General features: G+C 48.3%; 1 protein-coding gene across 1 annotated transcript; it reads left to right on the forward strand.

The window, feature by feature from the left end:
- The first annotated feature begins 1,215 nt into the window (after positions 1–1,215).
- Meox1 (mesenchyme homeobox 1) lies at positions 1,216–20,721 on the forward strand. Its single transcript, XM_051183432.1, has 3 exons — positions 1,216–1,973; positions 18,595–18,767; positions 20,156–20,721. The coding sequence occupies exons 1-3, from the start codon at positions 1,511–1,513 to the stop codon at positions 20,276–20,278; spliced, it is 759 nt and encodes a 252-aa protein (XP_051039389.1). The 5' UTR covers positions 1,216–1,510; the 3' UTR covers positions 20,279–20,721.
- The last annotated feature ends 555 nt before the right edge of the window (positions 20,722–21,276 follow it).

Below are 21,276 nucleotides of genomic sequence, written 5' to 3' on the forward strand. Positions count from 1 at the left end.
CATGAGGAACTGTATTAAAGGCCGGCAGCATGAGGAAGGCTGAGCATCACTGATGTAGAATGACAAGCAAGGTGAAATGGCACCTGGGCCAACCACCCTCTCACATACACAAGCCAGGAAGACCCTTGGGAACTCCCTTTGGGGTGAACTCTCAGGGGATGGAGGTCCCTGGGTTCCTGTCTTCATACCCAGGGTTCCAAAGATGCTGCCAGAGGTTGAGAAAGGGAAGCAGGAGGGAGAGACCGGTGGTGTGGACAGGCAACAGGTGGGAACAGTCCCTAGAGACTTCGAGGACTTAAGAGCCTCTGCTTTGGAGACAAATCATTTGGCTGCTCTTTAGCAGTGTGGCTAACTGGCATGGAAGTTCTCGAAGGTGGCTGCGGGGTGAAGAGACAGGTGCTTTCTCTCTTCTTGCTACTGAGAAGTGAGAAAGGCACTTTGAACTTTCGACAGAGAAATTTCTTCTTTTCTTTTTCTTTCTTTCTTCTCTCCTTTTTTTTTTGGGGGGGTCTGAAGTACGTCTTTCTTTATACACCAGACCAAACCACTGGGTTGCCAAAACTCTCACCAGAGAGAGAGAGAGAGGGAGAGAGGGGGGGAGAGAGAGAGAGAATTGCTTTTAATTCCCCTCCCTCTTCCTTCTGTCACTCCAGGGAGAGGTAGCAAATCCCTAAATCAATGCACTCTCCAAGCTTGACTTTTGCACCCACTTCCCCTTTTGCTCCCCAAAATTTGGCATTTGGTAGATTTTGGATTCCTCTGGGGGCTTTTTCTAAATCCAAGACTTGGGGAATTTTGTTAACAAGGCAATAAAAATAACTTTATTGTGTTACCAGAGGCACTCAAAGAGTGGTGTGTGTGTGTGTGTGTGTGTGTGTGTGTGTGTGTGTGTGTGTGTGTGTGTGTGTGCCTATGCACGCACATACTCTCTCCTTAAAAAAAAAAAAAATAAAACAATGTTTCTTTAAAAGTCTATGTCTGCAAATGCCATTAGAAGTGGGTATAAGGTTTCTGATGATAATGTTGCCTGCTCCGTTTTGGTTGGAGGGGAGCGTGTGCGAGTGGGTTGACCCCTCCCTCTCCACTCTCACATTTCACTTCAGAAATTTGTCACTCTCTCCCCACCGCAGGATTTAAAAGTGTGTCTGGGCAACCGGGTCCAGCCCTCCGCAGGCATTCACTCAGGGTCCCCGGGAAGAGAGTTTGTCCGTGTGGGTGGGTCAGAGGTGGGACAGTCAAAATGTTTAGTGCTATAGGCCACAAGTACATGCACAAGGGATCCCGATAGCCAGCCTGGGTCAGGGAAAAGGAAGACAGGTGTGGGCATGTACAAGTGTGTTACTGGCCACGTGTTTGTGGACTTGGAGGCAAAATTTTTGTTTTGGTGCCTAGGGTAAATTTTCCATCCAACATTTTCCTCTACTGTTTAATTTTTTTAATTACAAAACTCTGAATAGAAGAAGTGCAGTGCAACACCTTAGAACGGACTGAGGCAAGCAGCGGACAGCAAATGGATCCGGTGGCCAACAGCTGCGTGAGGAACCCCCACCCCCCAGCCCCTGTCTGGGGCTGCCTCCGAAACCCCCACTCAGAAGGCAGCAGCGCTTCAGGGCTGTCCCATTATCCACCAACCCCATTTTCCTTCCACCAAAAATCAGATTTCCCAGCGACAGCAGCATACCCCGACTTCTCTGCTTCCTGCCTGGCAGCCACTCCACATAGCCTGCCCCGGGCGGAGCGCATCTTCAATGAGCAACATCCTGCCTTCCCACAGACCCCTGACTGGCACTTCCCCATCTCTGAAGCTGGGCAAAGGCTCAACCTAGGCTCAGCTGGGAGCGCCAGAGAGATGGGGGCTGGCAGCCCAGGCCTGGTGGAGGGCACTGGAGGATCCGGTGAGGACTACATGGTACTTGGGAGCACTGTCAGTGAGACGGAGAAGAAATCAACTAGACGGAAAAAAGAACGGTCAGGTAGGTGGTGGGAAGGACTTTACTGTGTCACCCTGGGCAAATTGTTTGTCCTCTCAGCCTAGCAGCCCTTACTGTAAACTTCAAAAAGAGTTGTCATACTGAAATGTAGGGGAGGGCTTATACTGTAGGAGTTCTAAAATTCTCTGGTGATGGGGATGGTATTTTTTTTTTCCTCCAGCATTTCTGGGTCTCTGCAAAGCATGTGTGTGAGAAAATGGCATATGGGGTCAGGGAGGATTTGGAGGATACATGGGATGGAGGGTCAGGGCTCACACTGCAGAGGACCCTTGTTGAGCTAGGTTGCCTCTGCTCTGGCCACACTCTAATAGCCTCCAAATGGTCCCAGAGCCATAGCTGAAGTTTATCATTCAGCCAGGACTGAGGCTTGGTGGTTAGGACCATATCAGGAGCCCAGAGGCAGAGGATACAGGTCTGTGTCGGGGATGGGAGAGATGAGGGTCTCGGGAGAGTGTGTTTTGGGGCAAACTGCTCAGAAGTATCACCACACAGAGGCGATGCCTATATTTAGCAGGCAGCTCACCTCAACAAGGTCTGGTGGGCCTCGGGGAAGTCTGTGCTGCAAGGAGTCCTCTTTGGGGACCACATCAGCCTTGGGAAAGTCAGAGAGGCAGGTGGGTGGAGGCAAGTGCCAAGGCCAGCCATGGCAGGGAGTATGAAAAAGATGGCTAGTGAGAACGGAAGCCCCAGGGGTCAGAGAGAAACCATTTCTCTCCTCCCTAGGTTCTCATCTTCTCATAAGGCCTGCCTAGACCCTCGCCACCTTTTGTCTGGTCCCCTGCCTCCTCTCCCACCTTGCCCAGAAAGTGCACTGCTCCTCGCCAACACTCTTATACTCTCTCCTGATGGGGACTGCCCAGTGACCTGACCTCAAAAAGAAACTCTCTGGACCTAATTAGATCGGGGAGGCACAAAGGAGAACTTACTGGGTTTCCCTTCGTAAGCCCCTTGACCTAGTGGGATTTTGTTTGTTTTTGCCTTTTGAGTCCCACAAGTTTGCAAAAATGGGGGACGTAGGTTTTCTTGGCATCTCCATTCCACACTGTGAAAAGGGAGACAGAATTTGAAGGAACACAAGGTGGCAAAAGACCATAATCCCAGGACTCAGGAGACTGAGGCAGGAAGATCTTGAAGTCCAGGTCAACCTGGATGTTTCTATTTTGCGGGTGAAAGTCTCTCGTCTGGGAAATCAGACAAACCAGATTTGGTCCTCTAAGAAGTGAAACAAGCTCCTGGATCCTAAACTCCAAACTGCGCACCTTCAGAAGATTCCCCGCCCAGCCCTCATTGGTATCTGACCCGAGGCTTACAGCTCCTTCTAGATGTGCTGGGGATGACTGCAGTGCATCCTCCTGGCTAAAGGAGGGGCCCTTTAGAACCGCAGTGGTTAAACCTAGCAGGTGGGATAAACCACTCTGACTAACTCAGGCGAGTGAATCATTTGGGTGGGCATGCCCTACCCACCTAGAGCTTCAGCTCTCTCCCCGCCGGTGCCTGCCACTCTTGGTCCTCTAGTTATGTTGACACCTTGCAGCATCTAGCCACTCTCCAGTCGACTGAGGGCCAAGGGTGTGGGGAAAAGAGATTTCTGGACTCAAGCGAAGTTTCAGCAAAACCCAATGGACCATCTTCCCTTTTGGTAGGTAGCCAATAGCAGGGCTTTAGAAAGTGAGCATGCGCATGGCTCATCAGAAAGTCAGCCTCTGACCCAGAGGCTTATTGAGAGCCCTGGTCCTCTCACTTGGGGCTCTTCCAGATCAGCAGTGGAAACAGACAGTAGGAGTGGGGGCCGGGTGAGCTGACTTTCCCTGCATCCTATGTGGCTGGTCAGCGGGGAGATCTTTATTGCCCAGGTGCTTGTGTCTGCCGCTGGAATTTAACTGCAGAGGAAGGAGGAGGCAGGAAGGTCAGCTTCCTAAGGGCCCCACAGGCGGGATTGGGGGTGGGTCACAGGCAAGGCTCACAACTGACTGCAGAACTTGGAAATCTCAAAAGAGACAAACCCACAGAAAAAAACCCCAGTTACCCCAGGATCTGAAGTCATCCCAAATCCTCTAATTAAGGGGTTTTGTTGTGTGTCGTAGATTACTATAAGGGGCCTGGGAACTCAACCTAGAGCCTGGTCCATCTGGGAAGGGTTCCTACGCGGAGCCACATCCTCAGATATTTAATTTTGATTCTTGTTTTGTTTTGTTTATTTGAGACAGGGTCTCAAGCAGGCCAGGTTGGCCTCAAACTCACTATGTACCAAGGCCGGCCTTGAACTTCTTGATGCATCTGTCTCTACTTCCCAATGTACTCAAACATTCTTTATCTTGATTGTTGGGGTCTGGAGTGCCTCATTCAAGTCCCCATGAGCCACTTCAGGGAAGGTGACTAGCCTTGACCACTGTGCTACATTGTCAGGTAGCTGGAAGGATAGGGTCATTGCAATCTCCAGAAAGCTATTACCTTCTTGCAGCCTCTACTTACCAGGAGCTAAGAAATGACACTGTAACAACGTTACTTAACACCTAGAGCAACTGGGAAGGTTAAGTTCAGTGATCTGAAAAATTGACATTGCTTTCTGGTGCATAATGAAAGCCCTATGGCAGCTGTGGATGGTATTAAGTCCATTCTTCCTGAACTAAGCCTTTAGAACAGTGGTTCTCAACCTGTGGGTCCGAGACTCCTCTGGGGTGTCAACAACCCTTTTCTTAGGGGTCACCTAAGGTCATCGGGAAACGCAGATATTTACATTACAATTCATACTAGTAGCAAAATTACAGTTATGAAGTAGCGATGAAAATAATCTTATGGTTGGGGGACACCACAACATGGGGAACTGTATTAAAGGTCACAGCAATGGAAAGTTGAGAACCACTGCTTAAGGATACAGGCTGAGGGGCTGGGGGTTGAGCTCAGTGGGTAGAGTACCGGAGCCTGCCTGAAGGTTTGATCCTCAATAGCTTCATGAATAAGATGTCATAGTGAATGTCTGGTATCCCAACACCTAGGAGGTGGAGGCAGGAGCTTCCTGGGTCGGTGGGATATATGAACGTCTTGCAATCTTGTCTTCCTAAACTCCAATAGTAATCAATTAGCACCAGAGCTGTGGGGTAGGGGTAAGAACCAGTGTTAAATTGCTTCTCACTCTGGCTGGCCCAGGATCCTCCAGTCACGGACTCTGAGCCCATTTCCATCACCAGTGTCCCCCCCCCCACCTTGCTCCCCTTGGAAGCAGAGGCTGACTCTGTAGAAGATGATCAAGAAAGCTTCATGTCCCTCCCTTCTCACCCTAAGTGGTCTCAGGAAACCTGAATGAATCTTACCTTACCTACCCCCACTCCTGGCCAGGGGTGCTAAAGACCCCTACTGGCAGGGACAGCTGCGAAGCTCCTGCTGTTTTCCCCTAAACTGTCAGGCTACCACTGTAGTCTTTAATTTATGGGAATGGGGGATTTCTTGGTGACTTCCTGACGGGGTCAAGGGAAGGTTGCCTGCTACCAGCAGGGCTGCCTCACTGCCTGCTGCCTAGGAGCAGCAGTAGGTGCCCTGAGTCGGAACGCCACCATCTTCAAATTTCCAAGCCGTGCCTTTGTCAGGCTCCGTGTGTCTCACGTGCCTCAGCTTCCATCAGCGCCTGGTCCAGCCCTGAATTCTACCCTCTAAGGTCTTCTCTCTTCTCTCCAGCCTCCATCTCTCTCTCTCTCTCTCTCTCTCTCTCTCTCTCTCTCTCTCTCTCTCTCTCTCTCTCTCTCCCTCCCCCTCCTTCCCCCTCCCTCTCTCCCCCCTCCCTCTCTCTCCTCACCACACATCCTGCCTTTTTCCGTCTTTCCTCCCTGACTTTCCTCCTTCTGCCCTGGTGTTTCCCGTCCCCCAGTCTACATATTTTAATATCCAGCTCAAAAGTGAGCCTCTCTGATCATATTTTCTCCCTGTTTAAAACCTGTGCCTCTAACTGTACACAGCATCATATCAGTGACTGTGATATCAATCAGTATCATAGTCGGAAAGTTTCAACCGAACATGGTGGCTACACCTGAAATCCCAGTGGCTAGGATAGGAGGATGGCAAAGTTGAGGCTAGCCTGAGCTACACAGAGAGAGCTGTCTCAAAACAGATAGGGACGCTTTAGATTGTAATGCGGTTCTAGAACGTGACCCAATTTCCTGGCTGTTGCTTGCAACTTTGTAAAGGGACTTGACTGAGATTTCTTAACAAGCACGATGTTTTGAAAGTCTTTTTTCTTCTTGTGGTCCAAAACACAAAGCAGAAAGTTTCGCATCTTTACGATTTTGAAATGACCTTTTACAGCAGCCAACCACAGACCCCACTGTTGGAAGACTAATTTCCAGAATCTTTTCATCTTGCAAAATGGAGCTTCTCTTTGGATCAGATCCCCCAAACTTCTGGCAGCTGCCTGCCTCCCAGGAAGAGTTTGGGAGTTATAAGTACCTCATACATCTCACAAAGTGGTTGTCTTTTTTGTTACTGTCTTAGTCCATTCTGAGGCTGGGACTCATATCAGGTTCATACTCCCCGAACTGGTCAGTCCTTAAGGCTTCATTGTAGCACATGCCCACGGTCTCTTCCTTTTAAGACTGAGAAATATTCTGTTGTGTGTTTTTGTCACATTTCCTTTATCTGTTCACCTGTTGGTAGACATTTAGGCCACTGCTATCACTAGGCAATTGTGAATAATGCCTCAGGAAATGTGTACATGTATCTCTTTGACCTTGTGTTTTCTGTTTTCACTACTTTTTCCATTTCAGATGTATACCCACAAGTTGAACTGTTGGGTTATACGGTTATTCTACATTTAATTAAAAAAAAGATTTGTGTGCATGTGTCTGTGAGGGCACACACGCTCATGTGCCTGCGTGTTAGGTGGCCAGAACAGGTGTGTGTGTGTGTGTGTGAGAGAGAGAGAGAGAGAGAGAGAGAGAGAGAGAGAGAGAGAGAGAGGAAGAGAGAGAGAGAGAGTTCCCTCAGACCTAGAGTCCCAGGCATTTGCAAGATGCTCAGCTTGTTATCTGGCTGCTGGGGCCCAGACTTCAGTCCTCATGGCTGCTAAGTAAGTACTCTTAATTACTGAGTCATCTCTCCAGCCCTGGGTTTAATTTTCTGAGGACCTTCAGACTTTTTGTCATGGCAAGTGTGCCATTTTGCAGTCTCCTCGATAGTGCATCATGAGAGTTCTGGTCTCTTCACATCTTAGCCAACACTTTTTATTTTCTGGTTTTGTTTGATTGCAAACCTCCCTCTCTATGCATGAGGTGGGGGTGGAGCCACAGGTGTGTCACAGAATGGATGTGGAAGCCGGAGGACAACTTGCTGGAGTCAGGTCTCCCCTTGACCATGTAGGTCCAGAGGATGGAACTCAGGCCCTCAGGCTTGGTAATAAGTGCCTCCACCCACCGAGCCATCTCCCTTACCATGTCTTATAGGTGGACTTTTCCGTCCCACCAGCCAGCTCTCAAATAGCCACACAGAAACTTATTATTAATTATAAATGCTTGGCCAATAGCTTACTAACTAACTTCTTAAACTAACACATTTTATTCCTTTACTTGCTATCACATGGCTTGTGGCCTTTCCCCTCATTTTGCACATGTCCTGTTTCCCCTACATCTGGCTGGCCACTTCATCCTCCTTCCCATCATTCTCTCGGTCTGGCTCTCCTGCCTAACCTCTTCCTGCCTAGCTATGGGCCAGTTGACGCTTTGTTAAATCAATGAGAGCAGTACATCTTCACAGTGTACAAGGATTATTCCACAGCATCAGGGTTTTGTTGTTGTTATTGTTTGTTTTGCTTTTGCTTTTGTTGCTTTTTTTTTTTTTTTCTTCTGGGGGTTATATCAAAGAAGGCATGACCAAATCCAGAGTCACAAGATTTGCCCTCTACTTCACCCAGGGAGTTATCTCCTCCTTTCAGCCCCTCCCTCTCCCACCTGCCCTCTGTCCCCCACATGGACTCCTCCTCCATTTCTCTCCAGAATGGGGCAGGCCTCCCATGGATATCAAACACAGCATATCAAGTTGCAGTAAGGCTAGACACCTCCCCTTGTATTAAGGCTGGATGAGGCAACCCAGCAGGAATAAAGGGTCCCAAAACAGGCAAAAGAGTCAGCCCTGCTCACACGAGAAGACAAAGTTACACAACTGTAAAACATGTGCAGAGTCAGTTCCATGCAGGCTCCCTGGTTGTCCGTTCAGTCTCTGTTTTGTCTTTCTGGGTCTGAGTTACCTCACTTGGAATGATTTTATTTATTTTCTAGTTCCATCCATTTGCCTGCAAGTTTCATGACATTTATTTTAGTAGCTGAGTAATCTTCTATTGTGTAAATGCACTATATTTTGTTTATTCATTCTTCAGTTAAGGGACATCTAGGTTGTTTCCATTTTCTGGCTATTATGAATAAAGTTGCCATGAGCATAACTGAGCATGCTTCCTTGCGGCAGGATGGAGTGGTATAGCTGGGTCTTGAGGTACATCAACTCCCAGTTTTCTGAGATTCTGCTGTATTGATCTCCAAAGTGGATGTACAAGTTTGCGCTCCCACCAGCAGGGGAGGAGTGTTCCCCTTGCTCCACATCCTTGCCAGCATGGCTTGTGTTTTTGATCTCAGCCATTCTGTTATACAGAATCTTAAAGACATTTTGATTTGCATTTCCCTGTCAGCTAAGGATGTTGAACATTTAAGTGTTTCTCGGCCATTTGAGATTCTTCTGTTGAGAATTCTCTGTTTAAATCTGTACCCCATTTTTAATTGGATTATTTAGTTTGTTGATATCTAGTTTCTTGAGTTCTTTACGTATTTTTGAAATTAGCCCTCTCTCAAATGTGGGGTTCCAGTCTGTAGGCTGCCCTTTTGTCCTAATGACTTACAGAAGCTTTTCAGGGTTATGAGGTCCCATTTATTGATTGTTGATCTTAGCGCCAGTGTTGATCTTAGCCACCAGTGTTGTGTTCAGGAAGTTGTCTCCTGTGCCAATACGTTCAAGGCTATTGTCCACTTTCTCTTCTATCAGGTTAGGGGTTTCTCAATTAATGTTAAGGTCTTTGATCTACTTGGACCTGAGTTTTGTGCAGGCTGATAGACATGGACCTATTTATATTCTCCTACATGCCAACATCCAGTTAGACCAGCACCATTTGTTGAAGATGCTTCCTTTTTTCCACTGTATAATTTTGTCTTCTTTGTCAAAAAATCAGCTGTCCATAGGTATATGGATTTATGTCTTTGATTCCATTCCATTGATCAACCTCTCTGTTTTTATGCCAATACCATGCAAATTTTATTACTATAGCTTTGTGGTGGAGCTTGAAGTCAGGGATGGTGACTACCTCTGGTAGTTCTTTTATTGTACAGGATTGTTTTAGCTATCCTTTCTCAGTCTGTTGTTTATTTTGTTGTTTGGTTGGTTGGTTTTTCGAAACAGGGTTTCTCTGTGTAGCCTTGGCTGTCCAGGAACTCGCTCTGTAAACCAGGCTGACCTTGAATTCTCAGAGATCTGCCTGCCTCTATCTCCTGAGTGCTAGGATTAAAGGTGTGCATATTTGTCATTTGTATATAGGAGGGCTACTGATGTTTTTTAGTTAATCTTGTATTCAGACATTTCACTAAAGGTGTTTATCAGCTGTAGGAGTTCCCTGGTAGAATTTTTGGGCATCACTTATGTATACTATAGTATCATCTGCAAATAAATATGCTTTGACTTCTTCCTTTCCAATTTGTATCCCTTTGACCACCTTCATTTGTCTTGTTGCTCCAGCTAGAACATCAGGTACTATATTGAATAAATATGGAAAGAGTAGACAGCCTTGTCTTGTTCCCAATTTTAGTGTGTGTGTGTCTGTGTGTGTGTGTAGTCTCCTCATTACCATTTGTTGCATTGCAGAGCAGTCTATTACGTCCCTTTGTGTAGCCTTGGCCACCTACTGAGGATTGACTTCCAGCCCCCCTCCTCTATCCCACTCACCTGTCTTTACTTCAGTTGAGTATTGTAGCTTTATAATATGTTCTGCAATTGGGGGCCCAGTTCTCTTTCTTCTTGAAGATTATCTTGGCAATTTGGAGTCCTTTGACATTCCATTTTCATAAGAATTTAAGACTTGGCAGCTGGAGAGATGGCTCAGAGGTTAGGACTGCTCTTCCAGAGTACCCAGGTTCAATTCCCAGCACCCACATGGCAGCTCACAACTGTCTGTAAACTCCACCACAAGGAGATGTGACACCTTCACACCAATACACATAAACATAAAGTTAAATTATTTTTTTGTTGTTGTTGTTTTGAGACAGGGTTTCTCTGTATTGTTTTGGAGCCTGTCCTGGAACTCTCTCTGCACACAGAGTGACTTTGAACTCACAGAGATCTGCCTGCCTTTGCCTCCCAAGTGCAGGGACTAAAGGCGTTTGCCACCAACGTCCAACAATAAATTATTTTTAAGGCCATGTTAAAAAATGAATTTAATATTTGTTTATGGTCCAAATGTCATTGGTATTGTCAACATAATGTCATTATGTTGAATTTGCTATGGTGCTCTGCATAGTGTAAACATTTTAACAATACTGTCTTCTAGTCTGTGGACACAATATCTTTCTGTTTATTCATGTTTAATTTCTTCCAGCAACATCCTGTGGCTTTCAAGATATAGTCCCTTGGTCTCTTTAGTTCAACTTATTCTTAAATATTTTTAATGATTTTACTTTAACTTACTTTTGGGGTTGTTCATATATTTAGACACAGTGACTTCTCTATTCTCTTTTACAACTTTGATGAACTTACCAACTCTAAGTCCTTGCTTGTGGGACCCTCAACAGTTCTCACATGCAAGGCTGTGGCATCTGTCAAGACAATTTTACCTTGCTTGGTTTTTATTTTTTTTTTAAGATTTAAATTTTTTTACTTTTGTGCATGGGTATTTTATCTGCATGTATATCTGTGTGCCACATATATGCAGTGTGTGAAGGCCAGAAGAGGGTGTCAGAGTCCCTGGATATGGAATTACAGTTAGTTGTGCACCACCACATGGGTTCTGGGAATTGAACCCAGCATCTCCGCAAAAGCAACAAGTGCTTTTTCACAGCTGTGTCATCTCTCCAGCCCCCGGTTTCACTCTTACATTTCTTTATGGCCTGATGGCTCCGTCTGGGACTCTCAGTGCTGTGTTACTGGATGTGGCACGGATGGGTGTCTTTAGCTTGTTCCTGAACTTGGAGGGGAAGCTTGAGATTTTTTTTTTTTTTTTTTTTTTTTTTTTTTTTTACTGAGTATGATACTAGCAGCGAACTTTTCGTCATGTAGGACCATTATTGGGTTGAGGTCATATCCTTCCACTATGAGCTTCTAGAACATCTAAGACTCTCCTGTTCTCTCTCTCTCTCTCTCTCTCTCTCTCTCTCTCTCTCTCTCTCTGTGTGTGTGTCTGTCTGTCTGTCTCTCTGTCTCTCTGCCTCTGTCTCTCTCTCTCTCAAGATAAGTCCTCATTGGGTAGCCCTGGCTGGCCTAGAACTCACAGAGAGCCACCTGCCTCTGCCTCCCAAGTGCTGGGATTTGAGGTGTGTGTCACCACTCCTAGCAAGAATCTTTTTTTGACCTCCCTTGTTGCACTCTTGAACTGTACCATATTCTTAGCTCCATGGTGTCACCAGGCCCTGCTGGCCTTGTATCCAGAGTCTCGCAGACGCCTACGACTCTACATCTTCCCTCAAATGAAAAGGCCTAGCGGGCCAGAAGGGGGTCAGATACCACTGTTAAGCCTTCCTGGTGTCATGTTTGCACACAGGAGATACTCTTTCAGTGCTTACCTAACTGCAACCTAGCATTCATTCATTCCTTCATTCAGTCGTTCACTCTTTATTGTCTTGCCCTCTCTCTGACAGCATGCCATGCTGCCTGACATAAAGGTTTCCATCCCATGCCATACATGTCTGAAATGTGTCAGGACTCAGGAAGTCTCACCCATGAGTGTGTTTTCCAAAGCAATACACTTCAATCTTAAAACCAACCCAGAGTCAAGGTGCATAAACGTGTGGGCTGGGCTGACTGAAGGACTCCATGGGGCTGGGGGTCAGATGAGCCAAAGCACCCTTCTCTCTTCATAATCTCTCCCTGAGGCAGGCTGCGTCCTGGGTGACCACGTACAGTGACCTGAGCTCGTTCAGAGCCATTGCCATCTGCTGTCAGCCAGGCCCACTGGGTTCTTGGGTTCACTGGTGAACCTATCACTACAGTGCTGGGCAGGAAGAGTTTTGCAGGATGCATAGCTTTTGCTGCTCCTCTTACTCCATCTCAAAAACAGAATGCCTAGCAAGGAGCAGCTTTGGGCCCTGTGTGGCCAGTGTGGGAGGAGAGAGCAACTCTATACTTTGCCAGTGTCCCTCTGGGTGTCCCGTGCCTCTTAGTTACAGTTACTGCCCTGTTCTAACTCTGAGAAACAGACCAGGGTCCAGACAGTGTCCTCACTCCCTCCCCATCAGCTTCGACCCTGTCGAAACTCAGAGACCTGAGCACAAATCCTGCACCTGCCCCTGACTAGGCACAGCTGCAAAGTTCTAGAAAGAGTAGGTTTCTGCTGAGGCAGCCAATCTTGCTGAATCCCTAAGATGGGGAGGTCTAAAGAACGCTTAGGCCATGAAAAGGCCAGCCAAAGGGCAGCCTTAGGGCTGCCCACTGTCGTGGCAGGGTAGAGCTCAGGCGCTGCCTGCTCACTGGCCTGCCACTCTGACTTGAATAAACCAGAGACACCTGGGTGCAGGGAGGAGGGGCCAATTTAGAAGCAGAGGCAGCCCCCTACCCATTCTGTAGTCCAGGTGTCCATTTGAAAGCCCGAAAAGAAGTTCATGTGTGGGAGAAAGAAATTCTTTATTCACCAGGAAATGCTATTTGAATATAGAGCATAATTCGTCCTGCCTGGCGTGTTGGAAATTATGCAAAACTGTGCAGTAGAGTTGGGAGCAGAGGCACAGCTCTCCAGAGAGGCATGTTCCCCTGAGTCTGTCTACCCTCTCCGTCACCCTGATAAGGCCGTCTGCTGACTTTGGGAAACACTGCCAGGTCTGACAGCTACTTCTGAAATGATCTCCCCAGGCTGATATAAAAGCCCATAGTGGGAACCACAATCACACACACATCCTGTTTGCATTTCTCTGGGCACTACTGAGTGTTTCATTGTGGTTCTGCTTGATCTGAAGGCTGTGCAGTTGGCGGGGGAAGGGGGGGCACAGCTCCTCGCTAACCACAGAGGAAGTCAGTGTGCTCACCTCCTCCCTCCACAGTCCTGAATAGTGGATGGTTACTCTATCACAGTGCCTGAGTCCCATGGAAAGCTCAAGCAATAGTAGCTGATGGTGGCCACAGCTGCCGACCTACGGAAAAGAAGTGGACATGAGAAAGAGGGGCTCCAAAGACAGATGTTTGAGAGCCATCCTTAGCCCACACCTGTATTTTCCTTTCTTGGGAAGCTGAGGCAGAAGGTTCAACATAAATGCAAGGACAGTTTGAGATCCACAGTGAACTTTGGGACAGCCTATGCCCTGTTTCCCCTGTCTTGAGGAAGGAAGGAAAGAAGGGAGGGAGGGAGAGAAGAGGGAGGGAGGGAAAGAAGTAAGGAGGGAGGAACAGAGGGAAGGCAGGCAGGTAGGTAGGTAGGCATGCATGCATCTTTTGTACACAGATCTGGGGATGCGGTACCCTCTGATCATCTTCTCTGGGTCCAACAGGATATCTTCTGCCCGTTCTTTCAGACAGGTTCAACTGTGTGCCCAGCACCATCTAACCAGTGAGCATATCCTCAGTCTCATTTTGCTTTCTGAGCAGCTTTATGCTCATGATGGGTGTAGCTATTCTTGTTTTGCAAATGAGGAAACTGAGACTTGGAGAACCACAGGGAGACACATCTGAGGTCAAGATCCTCCCTGAAGCTGGTTCATGAAGGTGCCAAGACCCAGGCTCTCCAGAGGGTTTTCAGATACCTCTGCCAACCCAATTCCCTTCTGCTCCCTCCCCTGGGTCAGGGTCAGAAGCTCTGCATGCAGAAGAGAAACTCTCTGAGGTATTCTGATCTTTGGGCTGAGGGCCATGGAAAGATAAGAGGGGGCTTTGGGACAAAACAATAAGCAAAACACCAGCTGTGACTCAAGAGAGCAAAGGGAACTGGTTAAACAGTGTCTGAGGCTGGAAGGGCCTCCTGTTCCTCCAGGCCAGTGAGGGAAAGCAAAAGAATTAGGGGAAGCAGAGCAGGGCTTGGGTGAGAACTCTGACATCAGTTCTTCGTGGGGATGAGGATCCCATCTAATCCTATTATTTTATACACGGGAAGACGGATCCAGAAAACGAAGGGCAAGAGGCTCTCAACAGAGATGCATTGCATAGGTGCTAGAGATAGATTAGGGGCTACGAGAAGAGGACCTAGCATCTGCATGGAGGCTTGCACCCGTCTGTAACTCCAGTTCCAGGGAACCGCATGTCCTCTTCCAGCCTCTGTGGGCATCAGGCACACGAGTGCACAAACGTACATGCAGGCAAAACACCCACTTATACAGCATTGAAAAAATGAATGCTGTACTGGATGGTCAGGGTGCGTAAGTTCCTTGAATGCAGTACTGTGCACATGAACTGTGTGTGAATCTGAGCCTGAGAACTGTACACCTCAGGCTGGAAGAGTCAGGGAAATCCTCACACACCTTATCTTGATAAAATGTTGCAGGCTTTTTCATACTGTTACAACACAAATTCCCACCTCTGTTTCCTAGCTCTTTTCCTACTTCTGGCTATCTTGTTATTTGTGATAATGAAAAGATTTTGTCCTACTCTGGGAAATTGATGAGGGATGCAAGAGAAGGAATGCTGAACAGTGAGATGCGGGGGGGGGGGGCTGTCTCCATGGCAATCTGTCCACGACCTGCAGCAGAGGGGGTCCCCTCCCTTTCTCCATGTTCTTCTTTCTGGGAGGATTGTGTTCAGGACTTAGGCGCATAGGGCATTGTTCCATGAGGTATGGTAGGGAGCTGTGCTCAGAGACAGGCCTGGGAGAAGGTGGATGTGGATGGAAACCCCACACTCGTGACCCAAGGAACCATAGAAATGGAGACAGGCTGAGTCCCCTGCCTGGGGACATCTGGCCCGAAGATGGAGACTCTGAGGTCAGGGTTGAGAACCTTGGCTTTAGTCAGGGGGAATCTGGGTTCCAATCTCTCTTCTCTCACTTAACCACTGCCAGGTAAACTCCCAGGCCTATTCTATGCTTCCTCCCCGTACCCAGGAATAGTTAACAAACACCTCCTGTATGCCGGGGGCTGAAAAGTGGTCACAAGCTGAGAGAGAGAGCATTGGCAGAGAATCCGGTCTAACCCACACAACCACGCCAAGGAACAGGGGCTGATGAGAGCAGCCACTGGAGTGGGGTTTGAGGAAGTGGGTCCACCTGATTGCAAGAGCATGCCAGCTGTCAGCCACACATGGTGGCACCTGTGATCCCGCCACCCAGCGGGCTGAAGCAAGAGAATCGCCGTTTTAAGACAAATCTGGGCAGCATGAATTGACCCTGTCTGAAAAAAACAAACAGATGAGAGAAAAAAAAAAAAAAAAAAAAAAAAAAAAAAGCCAGCTCTCATTAATCCCACCCCAGATTTTTCAATGGCATCTCTTGGAATTGGAACATTGGAACAATTAATATCTTGATATTTGCCCTGTAACTTAGGTTTTAAGAGCATCCCCACACACATTAGTTTACTCAGGTCTCCCCGAAGACATGGAGACCAGGATTCCTGTGTTGTCTTTTGAGATTAGCCTTGGCGAACCAGGCCCAGTGGTGCATTGACTATAGACCCAGCACTTGAGAAGTGGAGGCAGGAAGGTGAATGGTTCAAGGTCATCTTCCACTACCTTTCAAGCTTGAGGCCAGCCTAAATATGAAATTCTGTCTTTAAAAAAAAATAGCTTTGCAAGTAGGTGCTTTATTTTCTCCAATTTCTTGGAAGAGAGAAGAGTTGAGATTGAATCCCCAGTCAAACTCCCCTGGCCCATCACTCCCTGCAACTGTGACAAAGAGGAATGGGAAACTAACTCTGTGCTTGCTCCCCGGGGATAGGACTTCGTGGACACCCTGAATCTCAGAGGTTCCCCAGCTTCCTGGCCTCAGCCGGCTGAGGTGTGCTCGGGGAGGCCTTAGCATCCGCTGCATGACCGACCCTCCGGGCCCGCCGCCAGGAGGGTTAGTGGCGCTGGCAGTCACCAAGGCCAGAGGACTCCTAGGGGACATGCCCCAGGACTGCACGTCCTTCCTGTCCAGCCCACGCTCAGGCATCCGGGCGGGGTCTGGACCCACCTTCTCTGGCCAGGAACCAGAGACCACTGGGCAGAAAGCCCGTGCCTGACTCTTCCCCCTCCCCTAGCCTGCGGGGGTGTGGGAGGAGTCCACTGCGGACCCCTTTGGGAGTTGGGATCCCTCCCCCACTCCACTCCTGTAACTTCCAGCCACCCTCCTGAGCGTTTCTCCCCAACCCAGACAGCTGGATGAGGAGATGACAGCTAAAATATGCCAAAGTACAAGCAGGTTGCCTGAGAGGGGAAGCAGCCAGGACCAGAGTTACAAATGGGATCTCGGGGTTCAAGTGGGATCTCCAGTCATCTCCACAAGTTGGCTTTGAAGCTGAGGGTGTGGTGCTTTCCCTTGCCTGACTCATCCGGCTGGCATCCTTCCCTGCAGGTGCTCAAAGTCTCTGAGCACCAAGGACCTCAGCTAGGAGTGTGCCAATAGAATTAGATAGGACACAGCTCACAGAAAACCTATGTCCTGACCCAAGGTCTCCAAGACTAAAAAGAGACATGGAAGAGAAAGCCCGATATGTTATGTTCCTCTCCACAGGCAGGAAAGGTTCCTGTGGCAGTTGACTATCAAACTTTATTAGTTGTTAGTTAATTGTACAAGTGTGTTCATCCCCTGCCTGAGGCCTTTTCCTCCTAGATGCAGTCAATCCATCTGCACCAGACTTCACAGTTTGTGATCTGTGAGCAAAGCTATCTCATACTGGGACAGCGTATGAATCAAATCGTCTGGGTCCTCCCCCATTTAGCGGTTAGGCGAATTCATTCTTGTGTTTGGTCTGTAAAATATGATCAATACTGAAACCACTCAGTTGGGTTAGTGTGGACAGGAAGAAGCAAATGCAGGTACAGATACTGTTTCCTGGCCCTGCCATGTGTTAGGAGTGAACCCCTGTGTCTAACGAAGCCCAAGAGTTTCAGAAGGTTCTCCAGACTCAGCCTTCTTTCTGTGTGTGACCAGCTTCCCTGTCCTGGAAACCCCAAACCCCAGGGAATATTCCAGCAATCTGGTCTTAGAGCGGTGGTATATAACCTGGACCCTGCACTAGAATGATCAAGCAGGCTTGTCAAAACAGGTCGCTGTGGGGCTGAGGTGGGCGATGCTTCAGCTGATAAAGAGCTTGTTGCACAAGCCCAAGGATTTTAGTTTAAGTCCCAGTGCCCATGTTCAGAAAGAAAAATTCTTTATCACAGCACTTGGGAGGCAGGGACAGGTGATCTCTGTGATTTTGAGGTCAATCTGGTCTGCAGAGGGAGTTCCAGGACAGCCAGAGCTATTATACAGAAAAACCCTGTCTCAAAATAAACAAACAAAAATTCTGGACAAAGTGATGAATTCCTGTAATTCGAGGACTGAACAGGTAGAGGCAGGAGAACCCTTGGGGCTAGTTCCAGATTCACTGAAAGACCCTGTCTCAAAAACTAAGGTAGAGAGCCAGTGAGACAGCTCAGGAGGTAAGGACATCTACAGAAGGGCCTCACAGCCTAGGTTCAGTCTCTGGAACCACCCAATAAATGGAGAGAACCAACTCCCGAGAGTTGTCCTCTGACTCCCCCCACACACACACACAAAATAAATATAATTTTTAAAAGTCTTATGTAGAGAGTGACACAGCAAGACAGCCAGCATTGACCTCTGGCCTCCATGCACACACATGTACACATATAAATGCACATACACAAATATGAATGTGTGTGCACACACACAGAAAAGTACTGAGCTTCGCATCCTGCTTCTGTGAGTTTCTGATGCAACAGTGATTTCTATTTCACATAAGTTTTCAATCAAAGCTGCAGCTGCAGGTCCCATAGCCTGCAGCTTTCCCCTTCCCTGTCTCACCACTGAGTGCCTTGACCAGACCAGGCATGGGCCCCAGGGCCAGAATACCAAATACCCAGAATACCTTGACAAGGCCCTAGGGTCACACCTCCATCACTGGGAACTTTAAGAATTTGTCTTGGAGTACAGGGACCCGCAAGCCTCAGGCTACTGAGGCCTTCCTGGAGGCAGACTGAGACCAGAGACATCAAACAGCCTAGCACAGCTTCATGTGCCTTGGAGAAATCTGGGGGTGGGGTGGGGTTGGGGGTTGCTGAGTGCACCTGAGACTGGGACTAAAAATATTTCTTAGAGGACTGGAGGGAATGAGGGACACCACAGCTTCTCGGTGCACTTTAAAAATGACAGAGGCCACAGAATGCTGCTCAGATGTTTAGGAACTAATGGAAGGGAGCTGATTCCCCCCTCGGCTCACTCATGTGCCCTCCATTTGGGGCCTTCTCTTCACAGACAACCAGGAGAATGGAGGAAAGCCAGAAGGCAGCAGCAAGGCCCGGAAGGAAAGGACAGCCTTCACCAAGGAGCAGTTGCGGGAGCTAGAGGCTGAGTTTGCCCACCATAACTACCTGACCAGGCTGCGTAGATACGAGATCGCAGTCAACCTGGACCTTTCGGAGCGGCAGGTGGGGCCCCTGGCTTGTCGAAGCTTCACGGTTGTCTGCTCACCTCCCTTCCCATCGCCCCTGCCTGGACCCCCTTCCTTTCCTCTACCCAGCCAGTGGTTCTCAACCACAGCTGTACCTGACAATTGACCATCCCAGGGGGAATTATCCGAGTTCCACCCACGGAGGTGACTGTAATTGATCTGGGATGGAGCTTAGGAAGCCCAGGTTTCCAAAGGTCTCCCATGTAATTCTCAGGTGAACAAAGATTAGAACAGCTGGGATCTGATTTTCCCTAAACTTGAACCAGCATTTGCCTCTGGTTCACCTAGGCAATTGTTTAAATGGAGATTCTGAAAGCCAGGTGTTGTGGTGCCTACCTGTAAACACCAGCACTTGGAAGATGGAGGCAGGAGGATTGTGAGCTCAAGGCTACTCTGGGCTATGCAGGGTACTGAGGCCAGCCTAAGGAACTGTCTTCAAAGAAATCAAAAGATGGGCTGGGGATGTAGCTCACTGGTAGAGTGCTTGCCTAGCATGCAGGCAGCCCTGGGTTCAGCCCCCACACCATGGTATCATATGTCTGTAATGCCAGCACACAGGGGAGGCTGAAGTCAGAGGACCATACGTTCAAGGCCATCCTTAGCTGCATGATGAGTTCAAGGCCAGTCTGGACTACATGAGATCCAATTAAAAAAAAAAAAAAGGCAACAATTTTGCAGTAATAATGAGTGTAACTGAGAGTCTGCATCTGAATTAGTTCCCACATATGCTCCTGGGTCCTGGGACACTGAGGACAAGTTCCCTGGCCCTTGGCTTGGGCATTTCCTTGAAGCATCACACGTGCTTGTGTGTGCCGTAATAGCAGTAATAACAGCATTTAATAGCAGTCTCCAGTTGCTAACGTGCTCTGCAAGGGTGTTGAGGTTTGAATCAGAAGGCTTAAATTCAGATCCTGCCTCTGTCACATCCCGGCCCCTGTGACCTCTGGGTTTCTATCTCTGCAATAGGATCATAATCCTAACGTCACGTGATAATGACAGTCAGATCTTTAAAAAAAAAAAAATGTGTTCATCAGAGCTATGGAAACTAAAAGGTGATTCTGTTCTTAGTTCTTTGGGGAGCAGAGGCTAGGAGATTGGGGGCCTGTTGTCAAGGAGTGGGCAGGGCACATAAAAGGAGGGGCAACACAGAGTGATTTTCAGAGACGTCCCCCCTCTGCCTGACATCTGGGGACACAGGCAGGCCTTGGACAGATCTGTGTGTTCTCCCTTCCCTCTCACTCCCTGGATCCTTGGCAGATGGAGAGCAACGGGTGAGGGTTCCAAATCTGGGACCCATTTGAGCCGCAGCGCGGTGAGGAGGTCACCCTGGCCCTGGCATCACCTACTCCTTTCTTCCTCCCTCAGGTCAAAGTGTGGTTCCAGAACCGGAGAATGAAGTGGAAGCGTGTGAAGGGGGGTCAGCCTGTGTCCCCGCATGAGCAGGACCCAGAGGATGGGGACTCTGCAGCTTCTCCAACTTCCGAGTGAGACGCTCCAAAACCCAAGAAAGACTGGACCCCCTTCCCTACTCCCTCCACCCAGCACCACCATCGCTCTTCCCGACCGAGCCAGAGAAGCCTCCACATCTTATGTTCTCTTCAGCATGAAATTACCCAGCACATGGGAGCCTTGAATTCCCCGGAAGTTGTAACCACTTCCCCAGGGCTTCAGCTTCCCACACTCTCTTGAACTCCACTGTACCTGCTGGTCTGGGGAAATCTAGGCACAGCATCTGGGACACTCTTTTTTGCGTCTCTTGGTTGCTACCCATACCTCCTGCCATCTTCCTCCTACATCAAGGTCTCTGGCCCCCATTTGACCTGTGCAGAATTCCTTCCTTGGTACCAGCCGGTGACTTGTGAAAGAAAAACCCTCTCCAGATGTTCACACCATTGAGCTGAAGGCTAGAAAGTGGCTCTTGTATCTAAGGATGCAGAGGATAACACAAGAGTTGATGGGCAAAGACATGTGGACCCTTGGAGTAGAAAGTCCTCCGGCTGTAACCTCCTGTGCTCTCTGAGAACTTTGAGTACAAATGAGAACAGGAAAGCAGCCCCTCTTGCTCCATGGGATGCCTCTTGGCCTATCCTGCATGTTCCCCAAAGGCTGTTTTGTGAGACTCCCAGATTCACACATATGCCCAGCTCAAACCTCAGACCCAGCTTCTAAGGATGCTGCTGCAAGGATTGGTGGACAAAGAGACTCGGACAACAGCAGCCTTAGAAGAGAACCCCATGTGCCTCAGTATTAGATGCTGGGTCTCCCAGTCCCTGCTGATGTTGCTGAAGGAGGTCAGCAAGTATTTTAATTTCTTGCATGTAGATTTGATCGTGAGTGTTGAAAGGTAATCCCAGTACCCCCCCCAAGACAAAAGCTGTGGAAAATGGTTGTCAAATTAAATGGCAGGTTAGAGCATGTATCATTTCCCCCTAAAGTATACTTCACATGTTTTTATTTTTCCTTTTCTAAGATTATATCAAGCTAAT

Source organism: Phodopus roborovskii, unplaced genomic scaffold (genome assembly GCF_943737965.1).
Source record: "Phodopus roborovskii unplaced genomic scaffold, PHOROB, whole genome shotgun sequence".
Lineage (NCBI taxonomy): Eukaryota > Metazoa > Chordata > Mammalia > Rodentia > Cricetidae > Phodopus > Phodopus roborovskii.

What these genes read in the sequence shown, in the direction of transcription:
- Meox1 (XM_051183432.1), top strand. Translation starts at nt 1,511, where the DNA reads ATGGATCCGGTGGCCAACAGCTGCGTGAGGAACCCCCACCCCCCAGCC. An exon ending in ACGGAAAAAAGAACGGTCAG is followed by an intron (nt 1,974 to 18,594) that starts GTAGGTGGTGGG and finishes TTCTCTTCACAG; the next exon opens with ACAACCAGGAGAATGGAGGA. An exon ending in TGGACCTTTCGGAGCGGCAG is followed by an intron (nt 18,768 to 20,155) that starts GTGGGGCCCCTG and finishes TTCCTCCCTCAG; the next exon opens with GTCAAAGTGTGGTTCCAGAA.